General features: G+C 44.9%; 1 protein-coding gene across 1 annotated transcript in view; it reads left to right on the top strand.

Annotated features, from left to right (window-relative positions):
• The window catches only part of LOC311309695 (uncharacterized protein), a gene marked incomplete at its 3' end in the record, with an annotated part of 39,084 nt that overhangs the window by 16,616 nt on the left and 5,397 nt on the right, over positions 1-17,071 (top strand). Inside the window, exons 2-5 of the mRNA XM_084439019.1 lie at positions 5,103-5,154; positions 7,121-7,201; positions 14,476-14,506; positions 15,629-15,712. Coding sequence (XP_084295145.1) covers positions 5,110-5,154; positions 7,121-7,201; positions 14,476-14,506; positions 15,629-15,712 — 241 coding nt within the window. The 5' untranslated portion in view covers positions 5,103-5,109. The remainder of the gene's footprint in view (positions 1-5,102; positions 5,155-7,120; positions 7,202-14,475; positions 14,507-15,628; positions 15,713-17,071) is intronic.

Here is a 17,071-nt window from a genome sequence, read left to right as displayed (position 1 = left end):
AGGGGACCCAAAAGCAGACACAGCAGGCAGGTGTAGTGGAAAAGCCCATGTATGAGCTTAATTGGAGGCAGGTGATGGTCGGGCTACGACAGGACAGTCAGACGGATAAGGTTTGGCAGGAGCGAGGATCTCAGACTGACGAGGGTCACAGCGGGAACAGGCAAGTCAGACAGGACAAAGCACAGATGTGAGACTGGGGAATTTTCCAGGCGGTTCACGTTGGTGTTGAGACAAGTAGGTGTCAAGCAGTTGAATGAGGTAGTCCAGGCAGGCAATGGTTGAGGCAGGTCAGACTAGGATGAAGGAAAAACAAAGGGTAAGGCAGGGTTAAAAATATAGACAGGCTTATTTGAGAGCGCTAGAGATGTGTGCCCACTAGGTTGGTCAACGATCTGGTATCGACTTGAGCGGACCGGCTTCTTATACTGTCAGAAATGGGTTGACCATGTTGATTGACTTATGCTGCACGCAACCAGGTTGCTCTGAGTCTGAGGGAGCGGGCTGACGAGGGCAGGGCTGGCGAGGCTGACTGAAGCGTGACACATAGCCAGCTATAGCATCAGCCTTCATGGGTTTGTTGTACTGTGCATTCAGGTTGTCTGGTACAGGCATCTGGATCATCTCGGCTCGGTACGGCTCAGGCATTTGGAATACCTCGTCGAAGAACTTGGTCATTACTACAGTGTTGGAAATGTATGCTGCAAAAGGATAAAAAATATACAATATATTAGTAAAAGCTTAGCTCTTTTGCATCAAATACATGTAACATAAATGGCATTATAACAGTACCAGACTGCCAGGTAGACCTACTAACCTCAGTCACCAGAATCCTGTTTGCCCCCCCAACCCCCATGCCCCCCCCCCCCCACCCTTAGTTTCTCCCTCCATCCTGTTTCAGAGGGGGAGGTTCTTAGGGAACTGTCAGCGCTAGACCCAAAAAAATCTGTTGGGCCCGATGAGATTGTTGCATTTTTTGTTAAAACTGCAGCCCCCATCATTGCAGCTCCTTTAGCAGACCTTTTCAACCTCTCCCTCCATACGGCTGAAATACCTGCAGACTGGAAGGAAGCATTGTGCTTCCCTTGTTTAAGGGCGGTGAGAAATCTGACCCTAATAATTACAGGCTTACAGCAAGACTATCTGGACGTGTATGGCATGTTATCTGAGGTGCAGTCTGGTTTTCGTGCTGGGTATGGGTGCACTACAGCTACCCTCAAGGTTCTAAATGACATTACATCTGCTTTAGATGTCAAACAACACTGTGCTGCAATATTCATTGACCTTGCGAAAGCTTTTGACACTGTTGACCACACCATTCTTATCAGCAGGCTGAGCAGTATTGGGGTCACAAATCACTATCTTTCCCACCGGGTGCAACACGTAAGGTTTAATAGCTGTCTCACACCCCCTCCCAGTCACCAAGGGTGTCCCTCAGGGTTCCATACTTGGTCCTACCCTGTTTTCCATCTACATCAATACCACTGGCTGCTGGCAACTCACTCATTCATCTTTATGCCAACGACACAATTCTTTATGCCACAGGCCCCTCCCCCACCACTGTTCAATCCACTCTCCAGGATAGCTTCCTCCAGGTACAACATGCCTTTACCCAACTCAAGCTGTCACTAAAGTCATCTAAGACAAAGGCCATGTGGTTCAACGGGAAGGGTGCTGCATCCCCTTCACCTTTAAACATCACTACCTCTGAGGGAGCTATCCTGGATCACGTCACCACCTATAAATACCTGGGCATCTGGTTGGACTCCACTCTATCTTTTTCTCACCACATCTCAAAGCTACAGTCTAAGGTCAAGCCAAACTAGGGTTCCTCTACAGAAATCATTCCTCCTTCACCTCCTCCGCCAAACTCAGCCTTATCAATATGACCATCCTCCCCACACTTGACTTTGGTGACACAATATATAGGTCTGCATGTAAGGACACACTCTCCAAACTCGACACTCTTTACCACACTGTCTGCTATCCGCTTTGCCACAAACGCCCCCTTCAACACGCACCACTGCACTCTTTACTCCCTGTTAAACTGGCCCTCACTACACACCCGACGCAAAATTCACTGGCTCACCCACATCTATAAGACCCTTCTTCACCGGTCACAGCAGGCGAGACACCTACCTGTCTCGCCTGCTGCATCCTCTCCCTGTCACACACAACACCCGGTCCTCTCTCTACATCCAACTGAAAATACCCAACTCCAAAACCTCTCTGGGTCTTGCATCATTCCAGACTGCTGCTGCCTCTGAGTGGAATGCTCTGCAAAAGACTCTAAAACTGGACAAATTGATCTCTATTCCCACCTTCAAAAATGCCATCTCACTCACTCTCGCAGATTCGTGTAAATGCTTTTCCACCATATAACATCCTCCCTCAGTTGTTTTGCCATTCAGCCTTGTACTCCTCTTCTGTGTTATGCCTGTTTTACCATGCCTGTGTGATGCTCTGTGTTGTGTTCTGTGTAATTGTATGCTGCATGTTATGTTATATTTGTGTTGTGATGCTTCAATGTGTGCTGTCTTTTAACTGTTTGCGTGTTTCCTGCGTGTTTGCTGAAGAGTTTGTAGTGGTGATGCTTAGTTGTATGCTGTATGTTCCATAGGTATTGTGATGCTTCCATGTATGCTGTCTTTTACCTGTCTTGCATGTTTGCTGATAATTTGCTGCTGCTGTATGTCTGTGCTGGTGATTGCTCATTTTAGTGTTGCATGTTGTTTTATATATGTGTTGTGATGTGTCAATGTATGCTGTTTTTCTTGAACTTTCTTATATTTAACAATGTTTTATTTTTCAGCCCCCTAACCCCCTTCCCTCAAGAGGCTTTTTGCTTTTTGCCAGGCCGCCTTTGTAATTAAGAACTTGTTCTTAAACGCCTGCCTGGTTAAATAAAGGTTAAATAAAAAATAAAAAAAACTCACTAGCACCAACATGACCACACACAGGTCAAACAGACCCTTTTCCAAGCGGCCTTGTTGAGGTGTCATAGCAGGGTAAACACAGGTGCAATTAATAACAAAATTATGGCCCTGTTCCATTTAGGATTTAGGAGAGCCAAGATCCTGATATTGTGCAGTGGCTCACTGGAATGGCTGACACAATAAACAGAATGGGACATTAATATGTTTGGTCATCCCTAAGCTAGTTAACTAAGGTTAGTTAATATCAGCACTAACGTTATATAGGCTCTGATCTATGGCTTAAAATAAATCGTGTCACGACGGTCACGTTAGAGACCAGTTATTGAGAGCTAACGTTAGCATGCTAAGATAACTAACACAGCTAAGCTAGCTACCGTACCTAACATAAGGATAGCTAACTCAACATGCTGGATAAAGACAGATAGCTTGCTGGATCAGTTAGTTTTTTTTGTAACTGTTGCCAATTACAGCCAACGTTATGATTTGTTTATCTAACATTAGCTAGGTTGGCTACTAATCAGACACAGAGATCATGGTAAAAACTTCCCAATTTGTATGACAAGCACAAATACAGTTATAAAATGTCTGTACAAATTATTAAAATTAGAGGTGGCCATCATTGAGACTGCAATTATTCTATTATTCTCAAGATGAGGAGAAAAGGTTCAGAGCTTACTGTGTTGGATAGATGGTGAAATGGCGCAAAGACAGCAGGTGTGCAAGCCAGACAGATTTCTGTTGAGGGTGGGGGTAGGGGAGTAGGGGTGGGTTTTTCACTCTTTAGTGTGACATCAAGAAAGGGAAAAATATCACGAAAGGGGAGCATTTTCAACCCGAATGAAACTGAAAATGTTAAGCTTCCAGTTTCTCCACAACTACAAAACTGATATATTTAATGTTTTTATTGTGTTTCTTCAATGTCCTCTTGTGCAAATAGCACTTACAAACTCAAAAAAAGTGAAAATGACCATGTTATACCTTTAAGTGCAAAATGTTGCTTTTCATATGAAAGGCAGGGGGCTACACAGTAGCCACCTCAGAGAAAAGGCTTTCATCTTTCAGAAAATTTCTTCACTTCGGTGAGTAATAAAATAATATTGTCTGGAGATGCAGTAATGTAGGTCAAGTGAAAAAGTCTATGGTGCAATTAAATGGTCCCTGGCAGGGCGGTATACCGGGACATAGCCCCGAATAGTATACCGACCTGGACCAGGGCTAGAGTTCCACATGGTGTGTGTGTTCCATGCGTGTTCCATGGTGTGTGTTCCATGGTGTTCCATAAGTTGCTTTGGATAAAATAATTTAATGACTGTAATGTAATGAATGAATGCATGCATGAATGAATGAATGAATGAATGAATGAATGAATGAATGAATGAATTGAATTGAATATCGGAGGCCCTTTCACTTTCAACTAACGTTAAAATGCAGCACTATGTAGTAGCAGGATTACATCCAAAATATATTATCCATACCAGAAACTCATGGTTGATCACAGAAGCGGCTGTGAGTCTACAACGCTCTTATCGACATGTTTGTTTATGTTTAATGCAAACAATTTGGAACTATCTTAAAACGCTGTTCAAATTTAACTGTACAAAGAAAACATCACCATGAAAGTTTGCCTCAGTCTGCTGAATTTGAACACAGCCCAGGCGAGAACTAGAACTTACTTTCTTTCTTTCTTTCTTTCTTTCTTTCTTTCTTTCTTTCTTTCTTTCTTTCTTTCTTTCTTTCTTTCTTTCTTTCTTTCTTTCTTTCTTTCTCTCTCTCTTTCTACAGTACCACCCTCTTTCTTTCTACCATTCTCACTCTTTCTTTCAACCACTCTCTCTCTTTTTCTACCTATCTCTCTCTCTTCTACATGATAAATGACTGCATGTAATGTACTAACCCAACATAGCTGTGGTTGGTTCAGGCCAGGGTTCAGTATGGCCTTGAAGGGTGACTGAAATGTGTCCCTTAGCGATATAATGGCTTTGAAACAGTTGAATTCATATTCATATGCACTTTCTAGATGTCCTGATTTTGGTTCTAAGTTACAAGTTATTTCTGCTCTAAAGCATAGGACTACAATAACCAAAACCACACCTGACTAAAACTAATATGGTAACCAAGTAACCCTAGCCCTAACCAATACTATAACCATAACTCTCCTATCTGTTGCAGGGCCAGGATGGACGAGGCAGAGAAGTACCAGCAGAGGCTGCAGGCCATAGCAGTGAGTCATCTAACCCCTAACCCTGACTCATAACCCCTGACCCCTAACTCTAACCCTCACCCCGTCCATAGCAGTCCTCTAACCCTGTGTGTGTGACATGAGGCAAAGGTCCATCACACATTGGTAAATGGACTGCACTTATACTGTATAGTGCTTTTATCCAAAGCGCTTTACAATGAAGGCCTCTCATTCACCCATTTACACACACATTCACACACCAATGGTGGCAGCTGCCATGCAAGGTGCCAACCTGCCCATTGGGAGCAATTTGGGGTTCAGTGTCTTGCCCAAGGACACTTAAGCCCAGTTCACATACAAGATTCGCAACGCGACGAAACCGTTTTAGAATGTTGCAGAGGAAAATTGCAGCGTTGTGAATTACCCCGTCGCAGGTCGGCTGAAGCCGGCTGATTGAGTCTCAAGAGATTCGACTTGTCCAATTTCAAGCAACAAGTTTTAGAATGTACCATAATGTCAGGGCCATTGTTACGATTTTCGAACCAATCAGCGACTGAACAATTTGTGCCCGTGTGCTGGCGCGAGCGTGTACACAACAATGTGTCAGGCTAGTAGGCTACCGGTTAGTTAGTAACCAGTAACGGCTTGTTCACGTTAACAAGAGGCTACTGTACACTGATTTTAGAACAGAAAAGGCAGACGATTGCGGAATAGACTAAACAAATGCGGACAAAATATAATAATAACGGGTTGCTGTATAAGGAAATAGGTTGAGTGACAAGAGCTGTTGTTATGGAAACGGTAAATGGTAAACGGTCTGCGCTCGTTGCTTTGGTGTGAATAGTTCAGTTTTAGATTGTTGCAAAGCACAGCTTTAGGTTACTGTTGCAGGTGGTTGCAAGTTGCAACCAGTCTTGTTGCGAATCTTGTATGTGAACTGGGCTTTAGGGTTGTGGTTGCTGGTCAGAGGAGATGAGCTCCACAGACTCTTTTAGAAGTCTGAAGAGGTCAGCCAGAGACACTGACCAGAGACCATGGAGCTAGAGAGAGAGAGAGAGAGAGAGAGAGTGTGTGTGTGTAGCAGCTTATCACATACAGTGTTATCTTTACTATACAATAACTGTACTACCACAAACACTTACATCATATCAACCGTCTGATGTACAGACTGTTGGGTGAGCCAGACAGGGTTGGGAGAAGATAGAAGTGACTGCATAGTAAATGTGAAAAAAAATATTAACTTTAGTTAATATTTCACTTAGGAAACCATTCACTGCAGTTTGTAGTGTAGAATTATTACTGAGACATGGTAGCAATGAACCCTCTCTCAGTAGAACATGTACAGTGGTGTTAGGAAAGCAACTGAACGTCATCTGAATGTCAGCAAGACAAAGGAGATTCTGGTGGACTTTGGGAGGAAGCAGGAGAGAAACTACACCCCTCTAATCATCAACGGGACATCCTGTAGAGAGAGTGGACAGCTTCAAGTACCTTGGTGTCCAGATGACCAAGGACCTGACATGGTCAACACACATAGACACTATGGTGAGGAAAGCACATCAGAGGCTGTACCAACTCAAATAACTGAGGAAATTCAGAGTGTCCTACCAGATCTGACGGAGCTTCTACTCATCCACGATCGAGAGCAACCTGGCAACAGGATCCAGAGAGACCCCAGCCACTTAATATACTTTTCTCCTATCTCCATCTATCTCTATTTAATATCTTTCTTTCCTATCTCCATCTACAGTATCAATCTCTTGAATCTTTTTCCCCTGTCTCCATCTTTCAATCTATTTTTCTCCTGTCTCCATCTTTCAATCTCTTTAATCTCTTTCCCTCCTATCTCCATCTATCAATCGCTTTCATCTCTTTCTCTCTCCTGTCTCCATATATCAGTCTCTTTAATCTCTCTCCCACCTCCATCTATCTCTCTTTAATCTCTTGCTCTCCTATCTCCATCTAGCAATCTCTTTAATCTCTTTCTCTCCTAACTCCATCTATCCAGGAGAAGCGGCGCCAGCAGGAGGAGGAGGAGAGAACCAGGAGAGAAACAGAGGAGGAGTTGCTGAAACTGGCCCAGCGCCAGGTCTCTCTCTCTCTCTCACACACACACACACACACACACACACACACACACACACACACACACACTCACTCACTCACTCACACATAGACACTCACTCACACACTCTCAAACACTCACTCACTCACTCACTCACTCACTCACTCACTCACTCACTCACCCACTCACACACACAAACACACACACATTACATTACAGTCATTTAGCTCTTTTATGCAAAGCAACTTACAATAATTGCATTTAACGTAGTAAAAGTAAGTGTACTACTACTTGCCAGAACTCAAAAGTGTATCTCCTTTCTAAAACAAGTGACTAAGAGCATAATCTAGTGCTGAAGGCAAAGTGAAGAATAGCTAACTGAAAATACAATAGGTGCTTAAGAGGGAGGATCCTGGTAGTAGGTACTTCTTGAAGAGGTGAGCTTTGAGCCTGCGGTGAAAGATGGACAGCAACTCCTAACGTCAGTGGACAGTTCATTCTACTACTGCGGAGCCAGGACAGAGAAGAGCCATGACCGTGTCGATCGACCGCAGGGGCCTCGGAGTGACGGGGCAACCAGTCGCCCCAAGGTGGAAGGCTGTTCCTTTCATTGCCCTGTAGGCTACAGTAGTACTAGAGTTTTAAACTGGATGCGAGCCGCTATAGGGAGCCAGTGTAGGGAACGGAGAAGGGAAGTTGTGTGGGAGAACTCGGGGTGGTTGAACACCAGGCGAGCAGCAGCTTTCTGGACATACTCCAGAGGTTTAATGGCCGACGCCGGGGCCCCAGCAAGGAAGGAGTAGTCCAGTTGTCCAGGTGGGAGATGACAAAAGCCTGGATGAGCACCTGCACCGTTTCGTCAGTGAGGAAAGGAATTCTCTGGATGTTGTAGAGCAAGAATCTGCAAGAGCATGTAACGGATGTAATATGTGCGGAGAACAACAGTTGGTCATCCAGGGTCCCACCCAGATTCCTTGCAGTCCGAGGAACACACACTCAAACACACACACACAAACACACACAGTTTGGCTCACATGCACCTGGGTGGGGCCCTCCTATGACATAACTCAGTTAACCTTCCTCGGCAATACTGAAAACATCCCAGAGACGTCAGTCGTGGTTCAACATTCACTGGGGCGCTCCTGCGTCCACTCAGAGGGAGGTTCATAACAGGTCAGGGTTAGGTCCGGGATGTTTCCACTCAGAGGGAGGTTCATAACGGGTCAGGGTTAGGTCTGGGATGTTTCCACTCAGAGGGAGGTTCATAACGGGTCAGGGTTAGGTCCGGGATGTTTCCACTCAGAGGGAGGTTCATAACGGGTCAGGGTTAGGTCCGGGATGTTTCCACTCAGAGGGAGGTTCATAACGGGTCAGGGTTAGGTCCGGGATGTTTCCTCTCAGAGGGAGGTTCATAACGGGTCAGGGTTAGGTCTGGGATGTTTCCACTCAGAGGGAGGTTCATAACGGGTCAGGGTTAGGTCCGGGATGTTTCCACTCAGAGGGAGGTTCATAACTCGCTCTCTCAGTAGAACATGTACAATATCAGACTCTCTCTCTCTCTCTCTCTCCTTAATCTCTCACACTCTTTCTCTCTTTCTCTCTCTCTTTCAGAGGAAGTCATTGAGAGACCAATGGTTGATGGAACCTGCTCCTTCCCCAGCTCCCCCCTCTCTCTCAGCAGACAACCCTGGGACAGACGATCACACTGAGTGAGACACCCTACGCACACACACACACATACACACGCACACACCCACACACTGTAAACTCACACTGACTCACAGCCTATCTCTCCCCAAGGCCTCTGGCTGGCCTCAGCCGTTCCTGGCCAGGACATGTCTTCTTCCCTCAGGCGCTGACATCGTGTTGAAAATGTAACCGATCCATCTCCCCTAGGTCCCGATCATTTTGACTTAGTGCACACAAATGGATCTGGTGGTATTTTGAACAAAGTAACTAATTTTATAGACAATGAGTGTGAGGGTGACTCAAAGACCAAGGAGTTCATTAACCTCCTGAATTCCATTGGTCCAGTAACATTGTCAACATGTTACTGGACCCACTCACAACTGAGGCCACGCCCTTGACCTTGTGATCACAAAGGGTCTTAAAACTGTTGTATCTTCTATTAGTGGCCTTAATCTCTCTGACCATTTCTGTATTTTCTTTACAATGTTGCTTCCCAAAGCTGAAATTGGCGGTCAACACTTTGTTAAGAAGCGCTATCTTAACTCTGCAGCAGCTGATCATTTTAAAATAATGAATGCTCATGAATTCATGAATCAAAAATGATTGAGGAGATAAATAAACTTAACTTAATAGAATGTGTAGGAGAGCTGAACGCACATGGAGGAAGACCAAGTTGCAGGTCCACTGCGATATTCTCAAAGAACATCTTTACTTTTTTAAAGCCATAAGAAATGCAAGAGGAGATCACTTCTCAAAATGAATCTCTAGAAATCAAAACAATTCCAGGGCACTTTTCTTAACGATTGGCAACCTTTTAAATCCTGCCTCCTATAAGCCTTTACTGTAAACATGTCCTCTACTTCAAAGTGTGAGGAATTTGTAGCATATTTCACAGACAAGATAACTGGCATTACTGTAGGATGAATATCACCCAGTCTAGATTAAATGTTTTGTTTGATGATGCTCTTCCTTCACAGAGCAGGGTTATGAACTTGTTTACACCAGTTGACACAGAGATTCTGAGCAAAGTGGTGTCACAACTTCGTGAAAAGTCGTTTACCTTGTTTGATCCTATTCCTACCAAGTTCTTCAAGGCTATTTTTAACTCTGTATCTGTCGACACTTTAGCTATTGTAAATTGTTCCCTCAGTACAGGGATTTTCCCATCAGCACTTAAAACTGCCCTGGTAAAACCCATTCTAAAGAAAAACAACTTAGACTCCTCAGTCCTCAGTAATTTTAGACCCATCTCCAACCTCCCATTTTTAAGTAAAATTGTAGAAAAAAATGTTTTCAAACAGGTAAATGATTTCCTAGCTGCAAAGTGTATCATGGACACTTTTCAGTCAGGTTTTCACCAGCATCATAGCACAGAAAGTGCTGGTCAAGGTTGTAAACGACTTCATAATAAATGCTGACTCGAAAAAGCTCTCTGCCCTCTTGGACCTGAGTGCACCGTTTGACACGGTTGACCATGCTATCCTTGTTAGAAGACTGGAGAACTGGGTCGGCCTCTCCGGACCAGTCCTTGACTGGTTCAGAACATATTTAACTGGTCAAGAGTTTTTCGTCGCCCTTGGTGACCAAAAAGTGTTTAGTCAACTCCAACTGATTCAAAATGCTGCAGCACGTGTTCTTACAAAGACCAGAAGGAGGGCTCACATTACACCAGTTTTAAAATCACTGAAAATTGCAATGCAATTTTTAATGCTTTTACTTTTATTGTTTCTTTTAAATCTGTCGTCACTGTGTTTATATGATTTATGTTTTTATCCTTCTTCTTATATGAAAATCACTATGTGCTACATTGATTTGTATGAATGGTGCTATTTAAATAATATTACATTGACAATGACAGTGGCTGGGTTTCCCGAACGAGTTAAGAAGCACTTAACTCCAAAGTACTCCTTAACTCCCATACAAAGGGTTGCTTAAGAAGGTTCTTTATCGAGAAACCCGGCCATTGACATTGACTCCACATGTCATAGTCATGTCAGCAGGCCGTCACACCTGTTTCCTTGTGTCAGGGATCAAGCAGAGATACACTTGTCAACGGAACAGGAGGAGGAGCTGGAGGCCAGACAGGAGGAGGACGCATCCGCCAACACACACCACAATCACAGTCAGGTAGGTCTAACCCTAACACACACCACAATCACAGTCAGGTAGGTCCAACCCTAACACACACCACAATCACAGTCAGGTAGGTCCAACCCTAACACACACCACAATCACAGTCAGGTAGGTCTAACCCTAACACACCACAATCACAGTCAGGTAGGTCTAACCCTAACACACACCACAATCACAGTCAGGTAGGTCTAACCCTAACACACACCACAATCACAGCCAGGTATGTCTAACCCTAACACACACCACAATCACAGCCAGGTATGTCTAAACCTAACACACACCACAATCACAGTCAGGTAGGTCTAACCCTAACACACACCACAATCACAGTCAGGTAGGTCTAACCCTAACACACACTACAATCACAGCCAGGTATGTCTAACCCTAACACACACCACAATCACAGCCAGGTATGTCTAAACCTAACACACACCACAATCACAGTCAGGTAGGTCTAACCCTAACACACACCACAATCACAGTCAGGTAGGTCTAACCCTAACACACACCACAATCACAGTCAGGTAGGTCAGGCACCAACACACACCACAACCACAGTCAGGTACCAACACTAGTGTTTCAGGCGGGATCCCGGGAATCCCGGGTAGGGCACCTGTCATTTCCCTCCCGGGAAATGGCATCGGGACCCGCCTTCCCGGAGGTTGTTTTTTTGGGCTGGAAATTTAACCATTGTGCATTAGTAGCCTAAAACAATTAATAAACACTCAATATATGGTGTGAAATCTATTATTTTCTTCTGAGATAAGTGGGCATATGAGCTATGTTTATTTTATTTTTTGAAGTTATGTGCACAGATTCAAAGAAAAAGAAGCACCGGTTAGTTTAAGCCTTACTATAGCGGTGGATCAGAGGCAAACATGTACTGCATAGTGTGCAGTGTCACTGTCTAATAATAATAATAATAATGTAGGCTAGCCTATTATAATTGCTAATAATACAATTACAACAATAATAGCCTACCAATAGCCTGCTTATGAATACAGGTTAATGATAGCGCGTTATATAGCCTATTCTAGGTATCTCCACAACCCGGTGATAGTCAATCCCGGAGATGAGCTCTTCGCTATGCCCTCCAGATCTATGCTACTGAAGACGGCACTCAGTCTGTTCGAGCGACTTTTTGTTGCCACTGAGGAGCCTTCCCAAGTCCAACCGCGTGCTTTTTTTTACCAACAAACTTCTGCCATAACCACGCCCCCGCGAGTTTTCATTGGACAACCCTAACCCTAATCCTAACCCTAACCCTATCCCTATCCCTAACCCTAAACCTAAACCTAAACCTAAACCTAAACCTAACCCAATGAAAACTCGCGGGGGCGTGGTTATGGCAGAAGTTTGTTGGTAAAAAAAATCACGCAGTCCAACCACCACCAGATCAGGGAACGGAATCAACAGAGTCAAACCCCCCTGAGCCTGCTGGCTGAACTGCAGCAAGCAATCGATGCGTGCAGGAAAAGTCCCGAGCCAAAGGAGAAGTGTGGGAATGACCTGCAGAATATCCTGTCAAAGGAATATGCGCTCTTCAAGGCAACACAAGTGCGCCCCAAAAATCTGCAGCTGCTCTACGCGGCTCTTGGCACTATTCAGTCAACGTCTGTAGAAGCCGAGCGAGCCTTCTCAGTGTGCAGACATCGTCACTAAGCTGAGAAACCGGCTGAGCGACCGCTCCATCAATGCTCTTTGCTTCCTCAAGTCCCACTTTATCAAACAAAGGAAAGTGAAATAGAATAATCGAGATGGGATAGAAATTTGGTTCATTTAAATGTTTAGACTTAGGCCTAGTGTAGCCTACAATGCAAGCGCAATGGATTTTTCCCCCCACATAGCCTACTTTTAAATTGCGAATTTGAGCTCTTTTTCGTTTTCACATGTTGATTTTTATAAATAAAACGTTTAATGTGATACTTTATTATACAATATCACTATTCTGTTGCATTTATTTGTCTACATAGCATAAATCTAATTTTAAAAAGCACTTCCAATTTCTACGGGAAATCCCGGGATGACCCGGGAAGAGGTCCGAAAATTCCCGGGAATTAAAATTGGCTAAATCCGGGAAAATCTGAAACACTAACCAACACACACCACAACCACAGTTAGGTACCAACACACACCACAGCCACAGTCAGGTACCAACACACACCACAACCACAGTCGGGTACCAACACACACCACAGCCACAGTCAGGTACCAACACACACCACAACCACAGTCAGGTAAGTCCATTCTGACATCCCGGAACGACATTGATCTGCGTGGCCACTGGGGGCTCATTATCATGTTCCGGATCACCTCATTGTGTCACTGTGTCCCCATTAACAGTAGGTCTGTAATCACATCTGATCATTCTGATCTTCAAAGAGAGAACTTTGTTTCCCACACTGAGTCACTGATCTTCAGAGAAATACTGTAACTGGGTGTCAGCAGAAGTGCAGGTGTAAACATCTGTTTGGTTAAACAAAGTTCTGAGGTGGGTTTTGTTGAGGGTCTTTAGCTACGCTGTCTATAGTCACAGCACTCTGTTTACAGCAGGAGCGTGGGCTCTCTCCAGAGACAGAGTTTCTCTCTTCAGAGATTGTTTCTCTCTCCAGAGACAGTTTCTCTCTTCAGAGATTGTTTCTCTCTCCAGAGACAGAGTTTCTCTCTTCAGAGACCGTTTCTCTCTTCAGAAACTGTTCCTCTCTTCGGAAACTCTCTTCAGTGCAGAGACTTGAGCTCTATGACATTTACAGACATCCCATACCGCCAGGAGCTTAAAGGGTACAGTAGCATACTGGACATGCATAACCCCATTCCTACTGTAGTCTCCCGCTGTCTGCACCCAGCACTTGAACTTAACATTCTCTAGAAGGCTCCGCTCACGGTCCGTATTCAGCCAGCGTCGTCTAGGAGGGATAGAGCGCTTGAGCTGACTGTTGACCATCTGATGTAATCTAGGACAGGCAGAAGGGTTGAACTGACTGTTGACCATCTCATCTAATCTAGGAGAGGCAGGATGGTTGAACTGACTGTTGACCATCTCATCTGATCTAGGACAGGCAGGGCAGTTGAACTGACTGTTGACCATCTGATCTAGGACAGGCAGGGCAGTTGAACTGACTGTTGACCATCTGATCTAGGACAGGCAGGGCAGTTGAACTGACTGTTGACCATCTGATCTGATCTACGACGCTTGAACTGACTGCTGGCCAACTGATCTAATCTCGGCTGATGTGACGGAGCCTTGCAGAATGCCACAATTCTGCCATGATTACTGTGAAATATGTATGGCAGGAGGCACACAACACACATACACAAACACACACACACACACACACACACAAACACACACACACACACACACACACACACACACACAAACACACACACATACACAAACACACACACAGTAGAATCAGTTGTCCTGACCTGGGGTACCTGCACCACTTTAAATTGTCCTCTCTTTCTACCTGTAGGCCAACGCTGAGGAGGAAGTTATGCAACAAGGTAAGCTCTGTGAAGGGAAGTGAAGATGTATGTGGTAAAGGTAGATGGACTACACTTAAATAGCGCTGTTATCCAAAGCCCTTTACATTGAAGGCCTCTCTTTCTTCCATTCACACACACATACACACACCAAATGGCAGCAGCTGCCATGCAAGGTGCTAGCGTGGTCATTGTGAGATATTTGGGGTTCAGTGTCTTGCCCAGGGACACTTCGAGATGTGGACAGGAGAAGCCGACCCTATGATCTTTGGACGAGCCGCTCTACTGTGACTCCTGAGCCACAGCCGCCCCCTGTGCTTCTGTCACTCCATCACACTTCTCTGTGCTGTAGAGATCATCTTCCATTTAGCTGCATCTTGATCTCCATCTCCACCATGACACTGACAGAATGGAGCCACAGCTGTCAGGACGTTCAGAATCAGCCCCAAACAGCTCTAGTGTATCGCTGACTTTGACTGCAGCACGCCAGCCTCTGACGAACAAAACGAGGAGAAACAGTTTCCTTATTTTGGCCCAGTGTGTGAAGCATATCACTGGAGCGAGAGAACACAATGTACAGAACAATATAAGGGGTTTCTCTGGCTCCATGGCAACGCTGGTCCCTCTGACTGTCTCCTGGGGTGACTGCGTGCAAAAGGCTGTGTGCTGGTACAGGTACTACTGTAACCATGTGTGTGTGTCCTCTGGTAGGGTACTACTGTAACCATGTGTGTGTGTCCTCTGGTAGGGTACTACTGTAACCATGTGTGTGTCCTCTGGTAGGGTACTACTGTAACCATGTGTGTGTGTCCTCTGGTAGGGTACTACTGTAACCATGTGTGTGTGTCCTCTGGTAGGGTACTACTGTAACCATGTGTGTGTGTCCTCTGGTAGGGTACTACTGTAACCATGTGTGTGTGTCCTCTGGTAGGGTACTACTGTAACCATGTGTGTGTGTCCTCTGGTAGGGTACTACTGTAACCATGTGTGTGTGTCCTCTGGTAGGGTACTACTGTAACCATGTGTGTGTGTCCTCTGGTAGGGTACTACTGTAACCATGTGTGTGTCCTCTGGTAGGGTACTACTGTAACCATGTGTGTCCTCTGGTAGGGTACAACCGTAACCATGTGTGTCCTCTGGTAGGGTACAACCGTAACCAGGGCCAGCTCCCCCAGCAGATGATGTCACGGAGGGTGTTGCACGAGAACGGACATGGCGGTAGATCAGGTGACATACGGGGCAGGGGGGTGGGGGGGCTCATCTTCTTTTCCCACGGTCTGTGTTCTACTGTACGTCCACAGCTTGACATTATATCTGGATGAAAAGGCTTGAGAAGAACGCACACATACAGTACACACACACACACACACACACACACACACACACAGAGAAAGCATTAGCTAAATTTAGCCCACTTTGTTATTTGTCTTGGTTAATTTTTGATGCATGCCGGAGGCCAGGAGAACTGAAAGGGTATGTTCTCCTCCGGTCTCTGTTCTTCACTCACGGCTGAGTTGGCTGACATTACCCAGCAGGCCTCTGATGCACACTAACAACATGGCTGGCATTACCCAACAGGCCTCTAACGCACAATAACAACATGGCTGACATTACCCAGCAGGCCTCTGACGCACACTAACAATACTCTTCTCTTTAGGGGAGAATGTATGTGTATAGAGTTTTCTCAGAGTGCAATTAGGCCTAGTTCAGAAGTTAAAATGACTTTCAACTGAGAACCTCAGATGGTTTTACCAGTGGTTCTCTATTGCAATATACAAAAAGTTATGAATTAATTATCTGATCCACTGCATTGGTATTGGGCCGATACTGGCCTAGAACACTGGATTAAAGATCAGAGGGGAGACAGAAATATGATCCGATCTGATGCACGCAGCATGACGTTATAACAACAGTAGTAGTAGAATGAGAGTTAGTAACTACCTGTAGAATAGTCATGTCAGCGGTGAGAAGTATTTCAACCTTGACTTTCTATGAATTCATGCAAATTGAAAGAGATTGTGATTACGATTGTGTTTGGATAAACTCTAGTGCACAGCCTGTGCAAGCAAACCCCCAATATACTGTACTGTAGCAGCATGTTGAAGTGTCTTCTCTCTTAAAGCAACAGTACGCATTTACTGAAAATGTATGATATGCATGCACTATGTTACTCTTGAAACTGATTGAGGTGGGAGAAATAATTGATTTTTAGATGCATCACGATTCTGTCTTGAACGCCATGGCCTGTCACCTCATGGATGTGCTGGAGTATCAGCTTAGACACATGACTACCTTTGGGCAGGATTACTGGATGTTTCATCTCTTCTGGCATGGCTGATCTGCTCAGCCTGCCGCCAGTCCTCAGCACTCCATCCACCACAACTGGGTCTAGTCTGTAAACACAGCTGCTCTTCTTTACTGTGGAATCTTTCTTTAATGCAGCCATTTCATCATGGAAATTGTGCTCTTGCACAAAGCACACAATGGCATCCTCTGCTTGAGTCATGTCATCCACAGAAAGACTTTGAGTGGTCAGTTTATTCTTAAATTGCTTCATGTGGTCCTCCAACTGTGTTTGTGGTTTGT

This window comes from Borostomias antarcticus (genome assembly GCF_949987555.1).
Source record: "Borostomias antarcticus genome assembly, chromosome: 5".
NCBI classification, from domain to species: Eukaryota; Metazoa; Chordata; class Actinopteri; order Stomiiformes; family Stomiidae; genus Borostomias; species Borostomias antarcticus.
This window is presented reverse-complemented; position numbering and strand designations above follow the sequence as displayed.